The sequence below is a fragment of the Schistocerca gregaria genome, chromosome 2 (genome assembly GCF_023897955.1).
Source record: "Schistocerca gregaria isolate iqSchGreg1 chromosome 2, iqSchGreg1.2, whole genome shotgun sequence".
Classification (NCBI taxonomy): Eukaryota; Metazoa; Arthropoda; class Insecta; order Orthoptera; family Acrididae; genus Schistocerca; species Schistocerca gregaria.
Genome location: NC_064921.1, coordinates 54,603,784 through 54,620,181, shown reverse-complemented (window position 1 = coordinate 54,620,181; position 16,398 = coordinate 54,603,784). Strand labels below are relative to the sequence as shown.

General features: G+C 40.1%; 1 protein-coding gene across 1 annotated transcript in view; it reads left to right on the top strand.

The window, feature by feature from the left end:
- The window catches only part of LOC126336298 (transcription initiation factor TFIID subunit 9), a 97,018-nt gene extending 82,242 nt beyond the window's left edge, over window positions 1–14,776 (top strand). Inside the window, exon 5 of the mRNA XM_049999835.1 lies at window positions 14,369–14,776. Coding sequence (XP_049855792.1) covers window positions 14,369–14,517 — 149 coding nt within the window. The 3' untranslated portion in view covers window positions 14,518–14,776. The remainder of the gene's footprint in view (window positions 1–14,368) is intronic.
- The last annotated feature ends 1,622 nt before the right edge of the window (window positions 14,777–16,398 follow it).

The following is a 16,398-nucleotide window of genomic DNA, read 5'->3' as shown; positions in this document are numbered from 1 at the left end:
TATAAACCAGTAGTTGTAACTCTTCCATAGTTGTGTTTTCATTTATTGTGTTGTGTATGATTGTGTTGATAGTTTTTGTTGTTGTTTCGACTTGTGGGTTATTTGGCGGTCTATGCAAGAATGGTCTATTGTCTGTATTTGTGTCTTTGTATTCTATATATGTCAGCTGAAATTTTTCTTCTATATCTAACATGTGTGTCACTTCGTGTTCTATTTATACTTGTTCTGGTGGCAGTCTTAAGATTTCATTTTCTCTGATTGTTTAATTGATGCATGTTGTTCCTTGTTTGTTTGCTCTGGGATGTGTGAGTCCATTACTGTATTTTCTTCTTCTTCTTCTTCTTCTTACTGCACATTATTTTGTTCCAGTATTTGTTGTACTTGTTGTTTGATGTTTTCTAATTCTGACTGGGGTATCCTGTTATTTTTGATTATTACACGGATCTGATCAGCTAGTCGTTGTTCTGTTAAAAATTTTAATTCTGGGTATCTGGTAATAAATGTTGCGTATACTTGTGATCTGTATCCAGTTGTGTTGGTTCCTAGGTTTGTTGCTTGGTAATAACAGAACATGAAGTGTCGATTAACTTCATCTGACCACCTCATCCTCTGTCTCTGTTTTCCTCATAGGGTGGTTGCAGGAAGCATATCCTGCAAAACACCTCTATTTGAATTTAAATCATTTTCCAGTTGGCTGGCAGTGTCATTACCACTGTGGGCGGGCATAGGGTTAAAGCGTCATCCCCGACCATGACGGCGCTTGTCCGAGGCTTCTTTAGTTGTGTCCTGAACCAACTAATCACACTAAAAGGGGGGTTAGCCCTATTAGTGGTTTGTTCTTTTCGTCGCCTTTTACGACTGGCAGAACATACCAGAGGCCTATTCTTTTCCCGGGCCTCCACGGGGATTATTTTTATTATTATTATTATAATTTTATGTGCCTCAACAGCCTGATACATTTCACTTGGACACCACTCAGGCAGTTTGAACAAACGCGTTGTGACATTACTACAAGAACGCTGATACAACCACAGTTCAATATAATAATTTTGTGTGTGTCAGTGGCCTGACGCAAGTCTTTCACTTGGATGCCACTCAGGCAATTTGAACATACATTGTGACATTACTACAAGAATGCCAATACAGCCACAGTACAACATGTCATTCAACTAGGTGCTCATTATGTGCCCGATGTCTTTCAATCTCTTAATAATTTCAGTTGGAATGAAAGCTCTAAATTTCTTTACAACCCATCATTTAAATCCATGCACACTATGTGCTCAAGGTTTACTTACTTCTTAATAATAAAAGTTTTTTTTAATTATTTCGTTTGGCATCAAGGATACATTACTTGAATTGAACAGCAATGATGTTACTGGTAACACAATATGCATATACTACAAATAAAGTACATTACATTCATTTATGGTAATAAAAGTCGTAGATTAGATCGATAAATCAATAATATACATAGGGATAAAAACACTAGGATGAGTTACATGTAAAAGAGAAAATATGGTTTATTAAACAGTAATATTGACAAACAGAGCTTCAAGTTGTAATAAAAACTACAGGTTAATATCTAAAGTATCCAGCCAGGAGATTTCTTCCTCAGAGACCTCGTGTATGCTGGTCAGAATTCCAGCATATTTCCGTAGGGGACACTCTGTGACTATGTGGTGTATTGTTTGTCGTTGGTGTCCGCAGTCACACTTAACACTTTCAGCGATTCCCCACTTATGCTACAAGTCCTGGCATCTTCCGTGCTTGGTGCGTATGCGATTTAAGGTGGTCCACGACCTCCTAGGTAAGTGGAATCCAGGAGGGACTCGTGTAGGATCAGCAATGAGACCTGCAGAATCGGGATTGGCTGCGAACCATTCTTCCCGCCATGCTGTTTCTGGTTGGAATCCTTCAGAAATAAGCCTTTTTCCTAGTCTCCAGGAGGGTTTCCTGGACTTAAGACGTTGCCTTTGAGTGGCATCACAGTCCTGGTGTAGCGGTAACTTGGGGTTCTTGGAGCATTTCTCCCATTCCCTGTTCAACGCTGCTTGACGTCGTAACTTCGGTGGTGCAATATTAGACAGAACAGGTAGCCATTCTGTGGGTGTGGATTTTATTGTCCCGGATTCGCTTCTCATGGCTACATTCAGTTGCGTGTCTACCATGGCTGTACGAGCGCTGTTCAGCCATACTGGGCTGCAATATTCCCCAACAGAGTATACAAGTGAGAGGGCAGTTGTTTTGAGTACTGATGCCTTAGCTCCCCAGCTTGTTCCGGAGAGTTTGTGTAATATATTGTTTCTGGTTCTCATTTTTAAAGCTGTTTCAGTTAGGTGTTTTCTATATGTTAGCGAACGATCCAAGGTCACGCTGAGATATTTTGGGAATGGGTTATATAATAGCAACTGATTTCTAAAGGAAATTTGCAGTTTATAGTGAGCATGCCTATTACTCAGATGGAAGATGGAGAATTCAGTTTTATTTCTGTTTACTTTGAGTCGCCATCCATTAAAAAATTCATCTAGAATTCGCAGATCCTGAGTGCGAGTCATTTCTGAAGTTGTAAAATCGTTAGCCTGTGTCACCAAGGCAATGTCATCAGCATAGATAAATGTTCTTGCTTTTGTTTCTGGCAAGTCGGGGACATATAAATTGAAAAGTAGGGGGGCCAATACTGACCCTTGTGGTAGCCCGTCATTTAAATTGTATACCTTGCTTACTTGACCTTTTAGGTGAACTTGGAATTTCCTGTTGGACAGCATGTTATTGAGTAGTTGTGCAATTCTTTTACATGGAATTATTCTTAAGAACTTAAGAAGCATGCCTTTCCACCACACTATCATATGCTGATGTTAGGTCAATAAACACGGCCATTGTTTTCTTCAGGTCTTCGAAGCCCTTCTCTATGTATGTTGCCCACACTAGAACTTGATGTCTCGTCTGAAGCCAGCCTGTTCTACAGGAATGTGTTTCAGGATAGTTAGTGCAATTCTATTATAGAGTACTCTCTCCAGCAGTTTGTAGCAGACACTTAGAAGTGCAATGGGTCTATAGTCTTCAGGATTGTTAGCAGATTTTGACAGTTTCAGGATGGCAATTATTTTAGTTTTCGTAAAGATTTGGCAGTCTTCCTGTTGCGAGAATTTCACTAAACGGTGCAGTTAGCCACTCCACTGCACCTTGGCCAGCATGTTTAAGGAACTCTGGGTATATACCATCACAACCAGCCACTTTACCAGATTTCAGAATATCTAGGGCTGAAACAACTTCGGCAAATTCGGAAGGCTGTGCTTGAGACAAAGTAGACTAGCCTCCAAGTGGTGTACCCCGGGCAACGTAACTAAGTTACGGCTAAATAGTCTACAGATATAGGCTGCTGGACCTCTGATGGTTGCAAATTACCTTAGGATATCCCAGCTGTAGAGGATACGTAGCAATGAAGCAAAACAGTTCTGCCAAGAACTACCTGACAAAGGACTTAGGGAATACCCTCCGGCTCTTACAGCTAAACATAGAGGGAACAAGCAGAGCAAAAAGTGAGTATCTCACAATAAAAGTGAGTTGCAATTTCTTTACAAACATTAATCCAGCTTACGCACATATACAATTAGCCACAATTTTGCTTTTAATAAACACAGTAGGTATGGATTTGTTTTCCTCATAATGACACATTATTCACATCTGTGCACATTGTGTACCTGTGTCTTTCTACCTTGTAATTACAGTAAATGAATGACAATGGCTTTTGTTTTTCCACTGACAAAACCATTTGTTCAAATTTCTGGCAGCGCATGTGGTTTCTTCCACTGTCTTTACAACTTGGGCCTGTTGCTCTTGAAACTATGAAATTCCTGGGGGCTCATACTTGATGAGAAACTTTCTTTGTCGTTCCATGTGTCTTACCTGGCAGCCTGCTGTATGCGGTCCCTCAATGTCATACGTGTCCTCAATGGTACTTCCTGAGGTGCGGATCGAACCAGCCTCCTCCGTTTGTACCAGTCCCTTGTCCATTCAAAACTATACTATGGGTATTTCATTTATGGATCTGCACGCCAATCCATCTTACGTAGTCTCAACACCATGCACCATTGTGACATTCGTTTGGCTACTGGCACTTTTTACACTACCGTGGTTGACAGTCTGTATGCAGAAGCTGCCAAACTACCACTGCCCCTACCGCCATGAATTCCTCCTCAGCAGATTTGCATGCCGTTTGTCTGCCATGTGTGGCCACCCATCCAATGCCTCCTTCTTTGAGGACACCAGCAAGGAGTGCACCCCTCTTCTCTGTTGCCTCCTGAAGTTCACTTTTGACTCTTGCTCCAGCAGCTTAACTTCACACTACCTGCAACTTTCTCGGTGGGTGTGAATCCTTCACCATCTTGGCTTCATGAGGCTGCCCATGTTCACTTTGGCCTTCCTAAGCACTTAACTTCAGCCTCGCTCTATCGCCATCAGTCTCACGACCTTTGCATGGAACTCCATGATAGTACCTTTGTGTACACTGATGGCTCTTGGACTGACCATGGTGCCAGGTGTGCCTTTGTCAGTGGCGTTGAAGTTTTTTGGTATCGGATTTCAGAAAAATGCTCAGTATTTACAGCAGAGCTCTTCACTCTATATCAGACCATGCAGTTCAGCCAGCGACACAGGTTTTTCAACTGTGTCATCGGCTCATATTCTCTTACTGCCCTTCAAAGTTTGTGTGTGCTGTACACCATCCATCCCTTAGTGTAAGGGATCGAGGAAAGCTGTCACTTGTTCACTCTTGATGGATGTTTATGTGGGTTCCTGGTCACATTGGTCTGACAGGAAATGAGGCTGCTGATGCTGCTGCCGAGGCTGCATTCCTTGTACCTAAGCCTCATAGTTCTCACATTCCCCTGATGATCTCTGTGTTGCCGTGTGTCAGCAGGTGGTGTCACTTTGGCATCACCACTGATCTTCCCTTAATGGGAACAAGGTCTGAGTTGTTAAGCCTCTCACAACAGCCTGGACAACCTCCCCTCAGCCCTCTCGCTGCAAGGAAATCATTTTAACTAGGTTCTGTATTGTGCACTATTTGTTAAGTGGTGGTTCCCACTACTGCTTTGTGCACATTGCACTGAACTTGTGACTGTCCGCCATTTCTTGACAGAATGCCTCTTTTTTTTTTTAACAGCTTACATTCCTGTTTGTGTTTGCCATCTGAGTTTTTGACCATTTTAGCGAACAATGTGCGGTCTGTCAACCGCGTTTTACTTTTTATACATTGTAGCAGTATGGTGAAGGCTTTTTAATTTTACTTCTGGGCCTCTGTTTCTCTAGGGCGTATTTTATAGACCTTTCTCCACGTCCCTGTTTTTAGCTATCTTCTCTTCCATCGATTGGGATCGACATGTAATCGTTTTTAACTCCTCCCTTTGTCTTTGTGTTCTAGTTTTGACATGGGTGCGTATGACTCTAGTTGTTTTTGCACTCTGAAACAAAAGAAAACATAAACAAATAAAAACAAATAATCTATTATAAACTTTTGCACCAGAATATGAAACTCCAGTTCGAGCTGTAGTGAGTGATATATGGTCAATTTGGAAATTGTTTCTACTTCTAATACTGTGGTTGTGACTTGTTGAGTTCCTTGTAGAATAAACCCTTTTTCTAATTAGCTGGAATTCCCCTGAATATTATGAGCTAGGGCACAACTGAAAGTGTGCTAGCGATCCTTTACAAATGTCAATATGGTGAGAGTGATTTAAATTGAAAACCAGGCAGAACTGAGCATTTTGGTTAACTTATCCACTTGTTGGTACAACAGCAGTTTATTATCCATCTGGATGCTCAGGAGTGTCTCACGTGGAGCCCTGATCAGTGTATGGTCATTGATCTTTACTTCTAATACCTGTAAATCATTTCTATTTGTTTGGAATTGCATAGTACAAGTTTGGGTAAGATTAAGGGTTAAATTGTTACTTGTGAACAAGTTAAAGGCTGTCCCACTAATCTCCTGGCTGTGTTTGGGCACTTCATAGGTTTTTTATTACAGTTTTTGAAGAGTCCTCCAATGCTGCAGGTTAATCACGCATATAGACTGAGAATGAAAGTGAGCTGAGCACCTTACCTTGCAGCACACTGTATTTAATGTTTTCCCACTCTGAATTATCTCTTATTCCTGTCGTATAATATGCTAATATGACCTGCTTTTTGTTATTATGATATGACTCCATCCATGCAAGGGGAATACTTTTAATGGTGTACAATTATAGTTTCCCTTATGACCAAAGACCGTAGCAAGATAGCAGAAAATGCCAACAGGGTAATTTTTCTAGTATTGAGTTCATGTTCAGTAGTGAATTCTTTACAAAAGTGAAAATGAACTATTGCTAAAAGGTTATTATGAAAAAGATGGTTCTTTACTCTTTTGTAAGCTTTTACTCTCAGAAAGTTTTGATAACAAGGGAGATTGGTCTGTTAGAACTCTGTTGTTAATCTCCACTTTTGTATTCTTTCTTCAAATACAGTTCCTTCAATAGCTAAATGCTGTTTGTGTTCCAAAACATTCAGAAGTTCAGTAGTTTGTCCAGCACTAAATATCTTAGTGTTCTGGTGAGAAATGTTTATTCGACAAAGAGATATCTTCTTCAGTTTCCTTGAAGTGGTTTTGCATTCGTTAAGTGACTATTGCCATCACTCTGGCCTTTCAGGGAGCTCACATCTCTTTCAAGAGTATGTGTGTGGCAAGTATGAACCACAAGTTACTGGACCATTTTCTTCCCTTAGTGTGCTGCAGTCTCCCATTACAGACTATCCTTACTTGTCTTATTACAAAACTCATGATGGCAGTCCTTGCTTTTGACCTGGGTCTTTATATAGGTTGTTCGTTCTTTCATTTAGATCTTTTCCCTTTATTTTTCCTGTAGTGTGAATTGTTTGGGGAGGGACACATTAGATAGCATCAACTTACCTATAGATCCTCTATTACCAACAACTCGGTAGACACACAGATGTGTTTAAAGTCAATGGCGCTCGTGGTTTTGCCTGTAATGAATCTTGCCTCCGAAAAAATTTCGTCCAATTGTGTTGTCTCTGTACTGTGGGAGTCAGCACTGGCACAAACAAGGAAAGAGAAGTTTGAGTGGCTGGTGGCAGGAATCTAAAATATCTGTACAAAACAATGAAACACTTTCAGATTAATAGGGCACTTTATTTCTAAAAAGAAAAGAAACATAACTTCTCATTATAAAGTGCTTTCTGTGCCTCCTACATACACTACTACTACTATTACTACAACCACTCGCTGAACACAGGCTAAGTATTGTCCTCCTATTACGGAGTACTGATTGCTCTCAAAGTGGCTGAGCAGCGACGAGGCGGCTGGTTTAATCAGCATTGACAGCAGGCACTGAACTCTGTCTTCCTGGCCGCTCTTTCCATTGGCATGCAGGTCAGCACATTTTTGATCCGTTTCGCAGCACTGCGCTGGTCGGTGTGCAGTCGATGCTTTAACGCTGGAAAAATATAGACTCACAAAAGAATTCTGAATGTTTTTCATTGAACGAGGGCCTGGCTGTACGGATGTAGTGCAACAAAAGGTTCAAGTATGCGTCTGTGGTCTGAGTGATTTTGCTACAGTGCAGTGGAAAAGTCTGTAAAAGTTCAAAAGTTCAGTGTCCTGCGCATCTATCCGACAACAAGATGTGGCAGTAGCATAGAATTCAGAATCAGGACAAACAGGAAGACAAGAAAGGGTGAGCCGGTACAAGATTTTGTACTGATACAGTGATAGTAACAATGCCCAACATGGCAGCCTCTGAGCCATGCACAGCAGAACAGGATTGGGTGAATGAAACAAAAGACTGAAGAGGCTTATGGTCCATCACTAGGTAAAACTTCTGATCAAACAGATAATTGTGAAACTTTATCAGGCCGTAGATAATACAGAGTGCCTTCTCGAGGTGGGAATAATTACATCGAGTCTTGGTCAGTAATTTGCAAGTGAAAGCATTCGGCGTGTCCTGTGAATCAAATCTATGTTAGAGCACAGCTATGATACCATACGAAGAAGCATCCACTGCCAAAACCACAGACTTCGCGGGATCAAAATGAACAAGGCATCTGCCACTCGACAAAGCATTTTTAAGTTTCTGAAATGCATCCTGACACCCTTTGGTCCAAACAAAAGGCACATCCTTTCGGCACAGAGGATGCAACTGAACCGTGATCTAGACTGCATTGGGTCTAACCGTGTATAATATGTCCGCTTCCCAAAAACTGCCCACAATTTCATGTTCTGCAGGTCAGGGAGGTTCTAGATGGCCAGCAAATGTGAGTGAAAGGGATGAGCAGCTTGGCAATTAAGAGCATGGCCTAAGTACTGAATTTCAGTCTGAAAAAAGGCACATATGTCCAGGCAACACTTCAGACTGGCAGCTGAAAGCACACTGAGTTTATTGATATGTTCCTCTGGTGTACATCCTGACGCAATATCAACCAAGTAATTTGAGCAGAATGGAACTTTTGCAGTAAACTGTTCTAAATAGCATTGGAATATGGCAGGTGCGGAAGTGCTGCCAAGAGGTAAGTGCAAAAATTTGAATAACTCTAAATGTGCGTTGATGATGAACACTTCCTAAGACTTCTTGTATAGTGGAATTTGCAAATATGCATTGAGTAAGTCAATCTTTCAAAAATAGCTTCCTGCCCCAAAGTCTGTCCATTAATTTCTCAGGGCGAGGCAACGGATAAATATCCATAATTGTTCGTGAATTCACAGTGGATGTAAAGTCAACACAAAATCTTCCAGAAGGCTTTGATAAGATAACTAAGGGAAAAGTCCATTGACTAGCCTGGATAGGGGCAATAACACTATTGTCTTGCCATTCTTTTAAGTTCATTTTCAACTTTGTCTCTAAGTGTGTGAGGCTTGAGACACAGCCGATAAAACTGAAATCTTGGAACGACATGATGCAAGGAAGTTGTGCCATGTATGTGGCTGGTTGTGACAGAGATGATGCAGCAGCTTGTGCTTAATGAGCTGTTGGACTGCCGTCGAACATATTGAGGATAAGTTACGCAAGTTTGCTGGATTGGAAAAAAAATAAGAAATTGTTCCCTGCTTGTCAAAACATCAATGGCTATGTTAACAACAAGCACTTTTGAAATGTGACAAACATTGTCACTCCACATAAAATTTCAGTATGGCTAAAGGTATTGCATCCCACCAAGACTCGATACTTCAGAAAGCGACAAATTGTGAACCAACCTAGGAAAGTGATGAGTCAGTTTCATTCTCCAAATCCTGAAGGACAATTGAAACGACCCAAGTGCTTTTATCCTTGGTTTTGAAGGCAATGTATTACCCAAGAAAATTAAAGTAATAGTTCAGAGATGCAATGTTAAACCTTGTGTTACCCCACCTATGAGATGTTTTCAGAGCCTACATTATGGTCACTTGTCCTCTAGCTTCATTTTGGAAGGGCTTTACCCAGGAACCGAACATGACAACATGTGTTTAATTGTCCATACCAGCGTTCTCAATGGTCTAGGCCTGCCTCGTGCTCAAATAAGAAAGGAAGATCCAAGAATGTAAAACACTAAACTGATTACACCAGAAAGAAGTATGAACATCTTCCCTCCATCAACGTTATCACAGCTTCTGCAGGTACTGTGATCAGTTTTATACCTGATACACCTTCTAGCTACATCCATGCAATTCATTCAACCACCTATCGGAAGGAGAGGCTGCTAACTCCTTTCGTCCCCAAACCTATAGCACCAGCTGAGATCTCCATGCTGATGCAGCCGAAAACACTTTGAATGTCTCTGATCCCAACATAGGAGAGGACACCATCCAAGACATCCTCCTCCAAACGCGAAACAGAGATGTGACCTCACACGAACTAGTGGACCGAAGAGCATTGGGCACTGTGTTGCAGAGAAGCCTGGTCATAATCCAATCCAGAGCTAAAAGACAGCAAAATCTCAAACAAACTCACCAGAGACAAAAAGAAAGAACAAAAACCCAAACCAAAAAAATATCTGATGATTCTGACCAAATTGGATCCCTGCCTGACATAAGGAAGAATCCTCGTACGTGGATTTTCCACCAACCTCATAACAGGTGCAAGGCCAAGTAGCACAATTGTGCATGCCAGCTAATTGCATCTGTGTTGCAGTACAGGAATAAAATTTCTTAGTAGACCTTTTCTATAGTGTTAGACATTACCAAGCCTATTACAATACTCATGTCAATAGAGAGAGAGAGTGTCTTGAAGCATATTCACACTAATAAACTGTAACATCTACAGCACACAGCTACCACTAAACACCAGACTAAAAGCTATAACTGTCTATCCACATATTGGGAAATATCTTATCAAGCAATAGCAACCCTTATAGTATAACTAGCCCAACCCTTTATTTGTTTAATGGGGTACTTTATTGCCGACAATTCTTTGTGGAGGTGCGGTGCTAGTAACGTAGAGGACAACTGTTTTTCTCTGAATTTGACTCTGGCTATTAAACACAGGAGAACAATCACATTTTATTGCTGCCTATGGTATCTGCTATGCTGTTGGAATGTTTGCAGAGACCTGTGAAATAGTGATCACTTTTTGATGGTACATCTGTGAGTTTTTACCATGTTGGTCCCTTAGAAGAGCTAATTCTAATTGGCCAGCATATACCTCCAAAGCGCAAGTTTGAGTCACTGAGGAGAAATATGGTGTAGGATTCTACTTCTGTTAGCATAGGTGGTGCAGAAGTGATACGATTTTCCACACACTGTCCCAAATGGAAATCCGTACCCTTGTGGTCCCATGAAATAACCAGGGCCTGGTGAATGATGATGAGCACTAAAATGCCATCATTCTGTGGTCCACTTAATTGCATTTAAGTGACTTGCAGTGCATGTCCAATTTTTAATAAAAAAAGAGGATAGAAGTAAAGTGAACACTATGTCTCCTCTATTAGGGTACATACTTGAGTCTAGTTTAAACTTTGACATATTTGTACATCTTGACTACCCACAGCAGTTTAGCATTTCACAGAGTAGAGACATTATCACTGTGTCTTTGGATTGCTGCGCATTTTGGAGAAAAATATCAATCCTTTAATTACCGCCCTACCTTTACAGATTACTGACACGTAGCAGAATGTAGCACTTTGTTGTTTCACTCCCACCACCTAAAAACTTTTAATGCTCTTTTTACTGAATAGAAACTCAAAAGCCCTCGTATAGAGAGATGTCCCCGGGTATTCTACAGAATACTCAACCAATGCTTCGATGTCGAACGAACAGCAGTCAAGAGTACTGTGTTGTGGAGCGTCTTAATTGAAAGTGGCGAGAGGGAATTTTTCTCTCCAAGTTGACGAAGAGCAGAGTGGTCCCTACCTGAAGCTGGGAATAGACATACTCAACTTCGATAATTACAAACCAGTTCATCAGACAGTTACTTAATGTAAATTGTTATAATGGTATCTAGGTAACTATACTAGTGCTTAGAATCCAAATGAGTACTTTCTCCATAACAGTGCATCCCCTGACAATGTCAGTTTACCATTGACCACTTTCTGGTACTAGAGTCTGCAGTCGGATGCATTTGCGCACCGACAACACCTGTGTGCTGTATTCTTTGATATCCAAAAAGCATTTGATTCTACAGAATGCTATTACATTTTGTCAATATTGCACAAGTGTGGTCTTTGGGGTTGCCTACTGATTTTTTTTTTATACAGCACTTTTTACCATTTGGTCTATTTCGTGTACAACTTGGCACAATCCCTAGTACCCAATATGTGCAGGAGATGGAGTCCCACAGGGATTGGTGCTGAGTGCTACCCTCTTCACTGTGCCGCCCCCCCCCCCCCCCCCCCCCCCAGTCTTATTGCCTTTACTTGTCGATGATGTCTGTACATAATACAGATCTCCATCACCATGTAGTTTGTAATGGCAACTTCAGAATGCCACACAGAGGACACAAGATTGAGCCCAGAAACACACGTAGTGTCACCAACATAATGCATGTTGTGTATTTTTGTCTGTACTTTAGTATGTACCTCCCCATCCAGAGCTTTAGTTAGGAAACCAACTACTTGAAGTGGCTGACTAACTTCGCTTTTTAGGATTATTATTTGCAGTAAACTAACATAAGACAACTTCAGGATAATTGCATGAAGAAACTGAACCTACTCCACTTGCTCATCAGGGAATGGATTTGGGGGTTTTATGAATCTTTTAGAGCATGCCAACTTTATCGAGCTTGGCTATGGATGTGTTGCTTGTGGTTCAGCAGGCGATCATTATCAACTATCAAAAATGTAATGAGGGAAAAATGAATGTCTTTATTCCTCCATACGAGTGCTAATTTCTTTTATCTTGTCTTCACATTCGTTACGCATAATGTATATTGGAGACGGTAGAGTTGTTCTGTAGTCAGCTGCAAGTTCAGATTCTCTAACTTTTCTCAGTGTTTCAGGAAAAGTATATCAGATCACATTTGAGTTAACAGAGCGTCTCTGTAACACTTGTCTGTTGCATCTACCACTAGCAAATCTACAGGAAGCCTCAGAATTGATTCAGTATCTTCCTTTAATCCAAATCTCATGGCGATCCCAAACACTAGAGCAGTACTCAAAAATTGGGTCACACTAGTGGTCTATATGCAGTCTCCATTATAGATGAGCTGCAATTTCATAAAATTCTCCTAATAAATCAAAGATGAAAATTCGCATATCGTACTACTGTTATTAAGTGTTTGTTTCATTTCATATTGATTTGCTATGCCTGAATATTTAATTGTATCCAAAAACAAAGATGATGTAACTTACCAAACGAAAGCGTTGGTATCAATATACCAACACTTTCGTTTGGTAAGTTGCATCATCTTTGTTTTTGGATATATTTTCCCACGTGGAATCTTTCCCTCTATTATTTGAATATTTAATTGACATGACTGAGACGAGTATCACAGCACTAATAATGTATTGGAACAGTGCAGGGTGTTTTTCCTAATCATCTGCATTCGCTTACACTTTTCTTTATTTAGACCCAGGTTCCACTTGTCATAACGAATGGAAATGCCATCTATGCTTCTGCAGCTACTCAATAATGGTATGTTTCTGTGTACTACAATCTCATCAGCAGTCAGTCACATGTTGCTTCTCACCCTTGCCATCATATCCATTTATGTATATAGAGCACAAAAGTAGTCATATCATACTTTCCTGGGACAAACCCTCGCAGTTGATAACAACATACTGTGTTCTCTTACTCAAGAAATCTTCGAGCCAATCACATATTTGGGAACCTATTCCATATGCCTGGAGCTCTGTTAACAATCTACAGGGTGGCACCATGTGAAACACATTCCATAAATCTAGAAATGCGGAATCTGTGTGTTTCCCTACATCCACAGTTCTCAGGATATCATTTGAGAAAAGGGCACACTGTGGCACGAAGACTCCGCCACTTACCACCAGATATTTAACTTTCTATACGACAATTAGACTTCACTAAACTGTATATACAGAGGGCTCCAAGGTCAGTTTAATGTGCAAGGCCCGGTACCAGATATGGTCGGCAAATTTGCTTCAAAATTGACAGCTGTATTTTGAGCTCTTCAACACACTGGAACTATCCCAAACCTGAACTTACTTATATGGAGTGACTCACTGAGTGGACTGCAAGCAGCAGATCGAAGATACCTACAAAATGCACTAATCTGTAACATTCACAGCCTGCTATAGCTCTTCCATAGAAATGAAATTTTCCTGTGGATGCTGAGTTACTCGGATATCACGGCAATGAACTTGCCACTTAGTGGAATTCCATAATTAATTTTGGTGTTTGTTAAGCTACACCTGCAGATGTACTGTACCATCTTGCTAGAGGAGCCAAAACAAAATGATGTAGTGAATTACCATACACTAATTCATTTTCAGCAACAGTTGAAATGTTTTAGCTGTCTCAGGCCGATTCATTTCTCTTCTTTTCGGGACAGAGCTGCAACACTTCCACTGTTGCCAAAAACAAATTACTGTTTGATGCTGCATGTTATTAGTGTCCTGTTCCACTTTGCTTTGACTTTTCTAGCATGATACTGTGGTATCGTGGCTTGTTGATATCAGTCTCTAGAAGGTCTGGTGGTATGCTTTTTTTTTTCCCCTTCCTTTCTTCTTCTTCTTCTTCAAGGTAACAAAATTTTATGAACACACCTCCTGTGTAAATCTAATGATTTGTCACCATGCACCAATTCATATAATTGCTGTCAACCTTTCTACAGAATTTGCATAAATTATTTTAGCAGTGCTAATCATTTATTGATGTTCCATGTAAAATATTTTTTTAAATTTAATCAAACAATATTTTTATGACTATCTTTTTTCCCAGGACCCAGCATCCAGAAACCTGTAACCAAACCAAAAGTCCAAATAACGTCAGGTACTGGCACCTTAAAACTGGAGGACAGTGACACAAGTGGAGGAAGCTTAAAACGAAAGCGAGAAGATGAGAGTGAAGATTATGATACTTTAGAGTGAAAATGTGTGAACTGGAAGAGATTGTGTTTCAGTTAACTATGTTTTTGAATGGATGATATTGTACAATTAAAGAGACTTTGTTCACTACCTACTATGTTAAATGACTCTTTTTATTATTTTTTTTATTTATTTTATGCCCTGAAGAAAATTGTGAGGTGACAGTTAGTGCTCGAGACGTAAAGTACTGTAGCTACTTTATTATTATTGTGGACTTAAAGATATGCATTGTACAATTCAATTAAAAATGGTTCTGTTTTCATCAGTGCTGTCATTCTTTACTCTTTGGTGTTAACACAAGACAACTCTAATATTTTAGTGTAGTAATAACTGTGATCATATGTTTCAATTGGTGTTTGGTACTGCATTCAGTCAACACTAAATGAAACAAAATAGCTGAAGTAATTGTTGGTATTGAGAGCAGCAAACAGTGACAACATCATGTACACACACTGCTTTACGTGGCATCAACAGTGATCCTTATAACAGGTTTTAATACATTTTTTTTTAATCTGTGCACATTGGGCGCCAGTCGAATGCAAACTTAATGTGAACACAGACCAACTATGACACTAACAAGATGAAACCAGTAATTTTTGATTTTAAGCATTATCGATGAGTAATATATTTTCTGGTTTCTCCATTGGCAGTTTTAATGGATTACGAAATACAGAGCCTCAGTAATCCAAAAGCACAGGATAAACTTGTTACTCGACCCTTGGTTGCACATCATTAACTCCCTGGTTCATGGAAACCTCCGAAATATGTCATACAAGCCATAGGTACCAAATGCATGAACAGATTAATACTTACTTTTTATTTATAAAATACATACATATTCAATATATGCAGCAACCCATACACAATTGTGATGTTGCATTCATGTCGTATTTTATTACATCCAGTTTAGCACCCTCATGTCACGTGTAATTAGGTGAGCACGGCTGTATATTATAATCACAATGTCTAATACATACAGTACTCTGAAAGATACTTTGTGAAAAAAATGTAGTTTTATACTTTTGTTAAAATATATAGCTCCACAATCTTCCTGTCTCAACATACGCACAAATTATTTGTGTCTCTGGCCACTGAGCCAAATTGAGGGCCAGAGACAGTGCTCGTGTGTGTGTGTGTGTGTGTGTGTGTGTGTGTGTGTGTGTGTGTGTGTGAAGGCCTTTTGGCTGGCAGCTTAAATCTATAGCAGTCTTATCATTGTGCCTGTCAGAGGCTCTTCATAATTAAGTGAAGAATGAGATTGATTAGTGACAATAGAAGGCATTAAGGAAAATTTTAAAAATGTTGACTGGGATGAAATTTACAGTGAATACAATGTTGATGTTGTTGTTTGTTGTTGTCTTCAGTCCTGAGACTGGTTTGATGCAGCTATCCATGCTACTCTGTCCTGTGCTAGCTTCTTCATCTCCCAGTACCTACTGCAACCTACATCCTTCTGAATCTGCTTAGTAAATTCATCTCTTGGTCTCCCTCTACGATTTTTACCCTCCACGCTGCCCTCCAATGCTAAATTTGTGATCCCTTGACGCCTCAGGACGTGTCCTACCAACCGATCCCTTCTTCTGGTCAAGTTGTGCCACAAACTTCTCTTCTCCCCAATCCTATTCAATACCTCCTCATTAGTTACGTGATCTATCCACCTTATCTTCAGCATTCTTCTGTAGCACCACATTTCGAAAGCTTCTATTCTCTTCTTGTCCAAACTAGTTATAGTCCATGTTTCACTTCCATACATGGCTACACTCCATACAAATACTTTCAGAAACGACGTCCTGGTACATAAATCTATATTCGATGTTAACGAATTTCTCTTCTTCAGAAACGCTTTCCTTGCCATTGCCAGTCGACATTTTATATCCTCCCTAC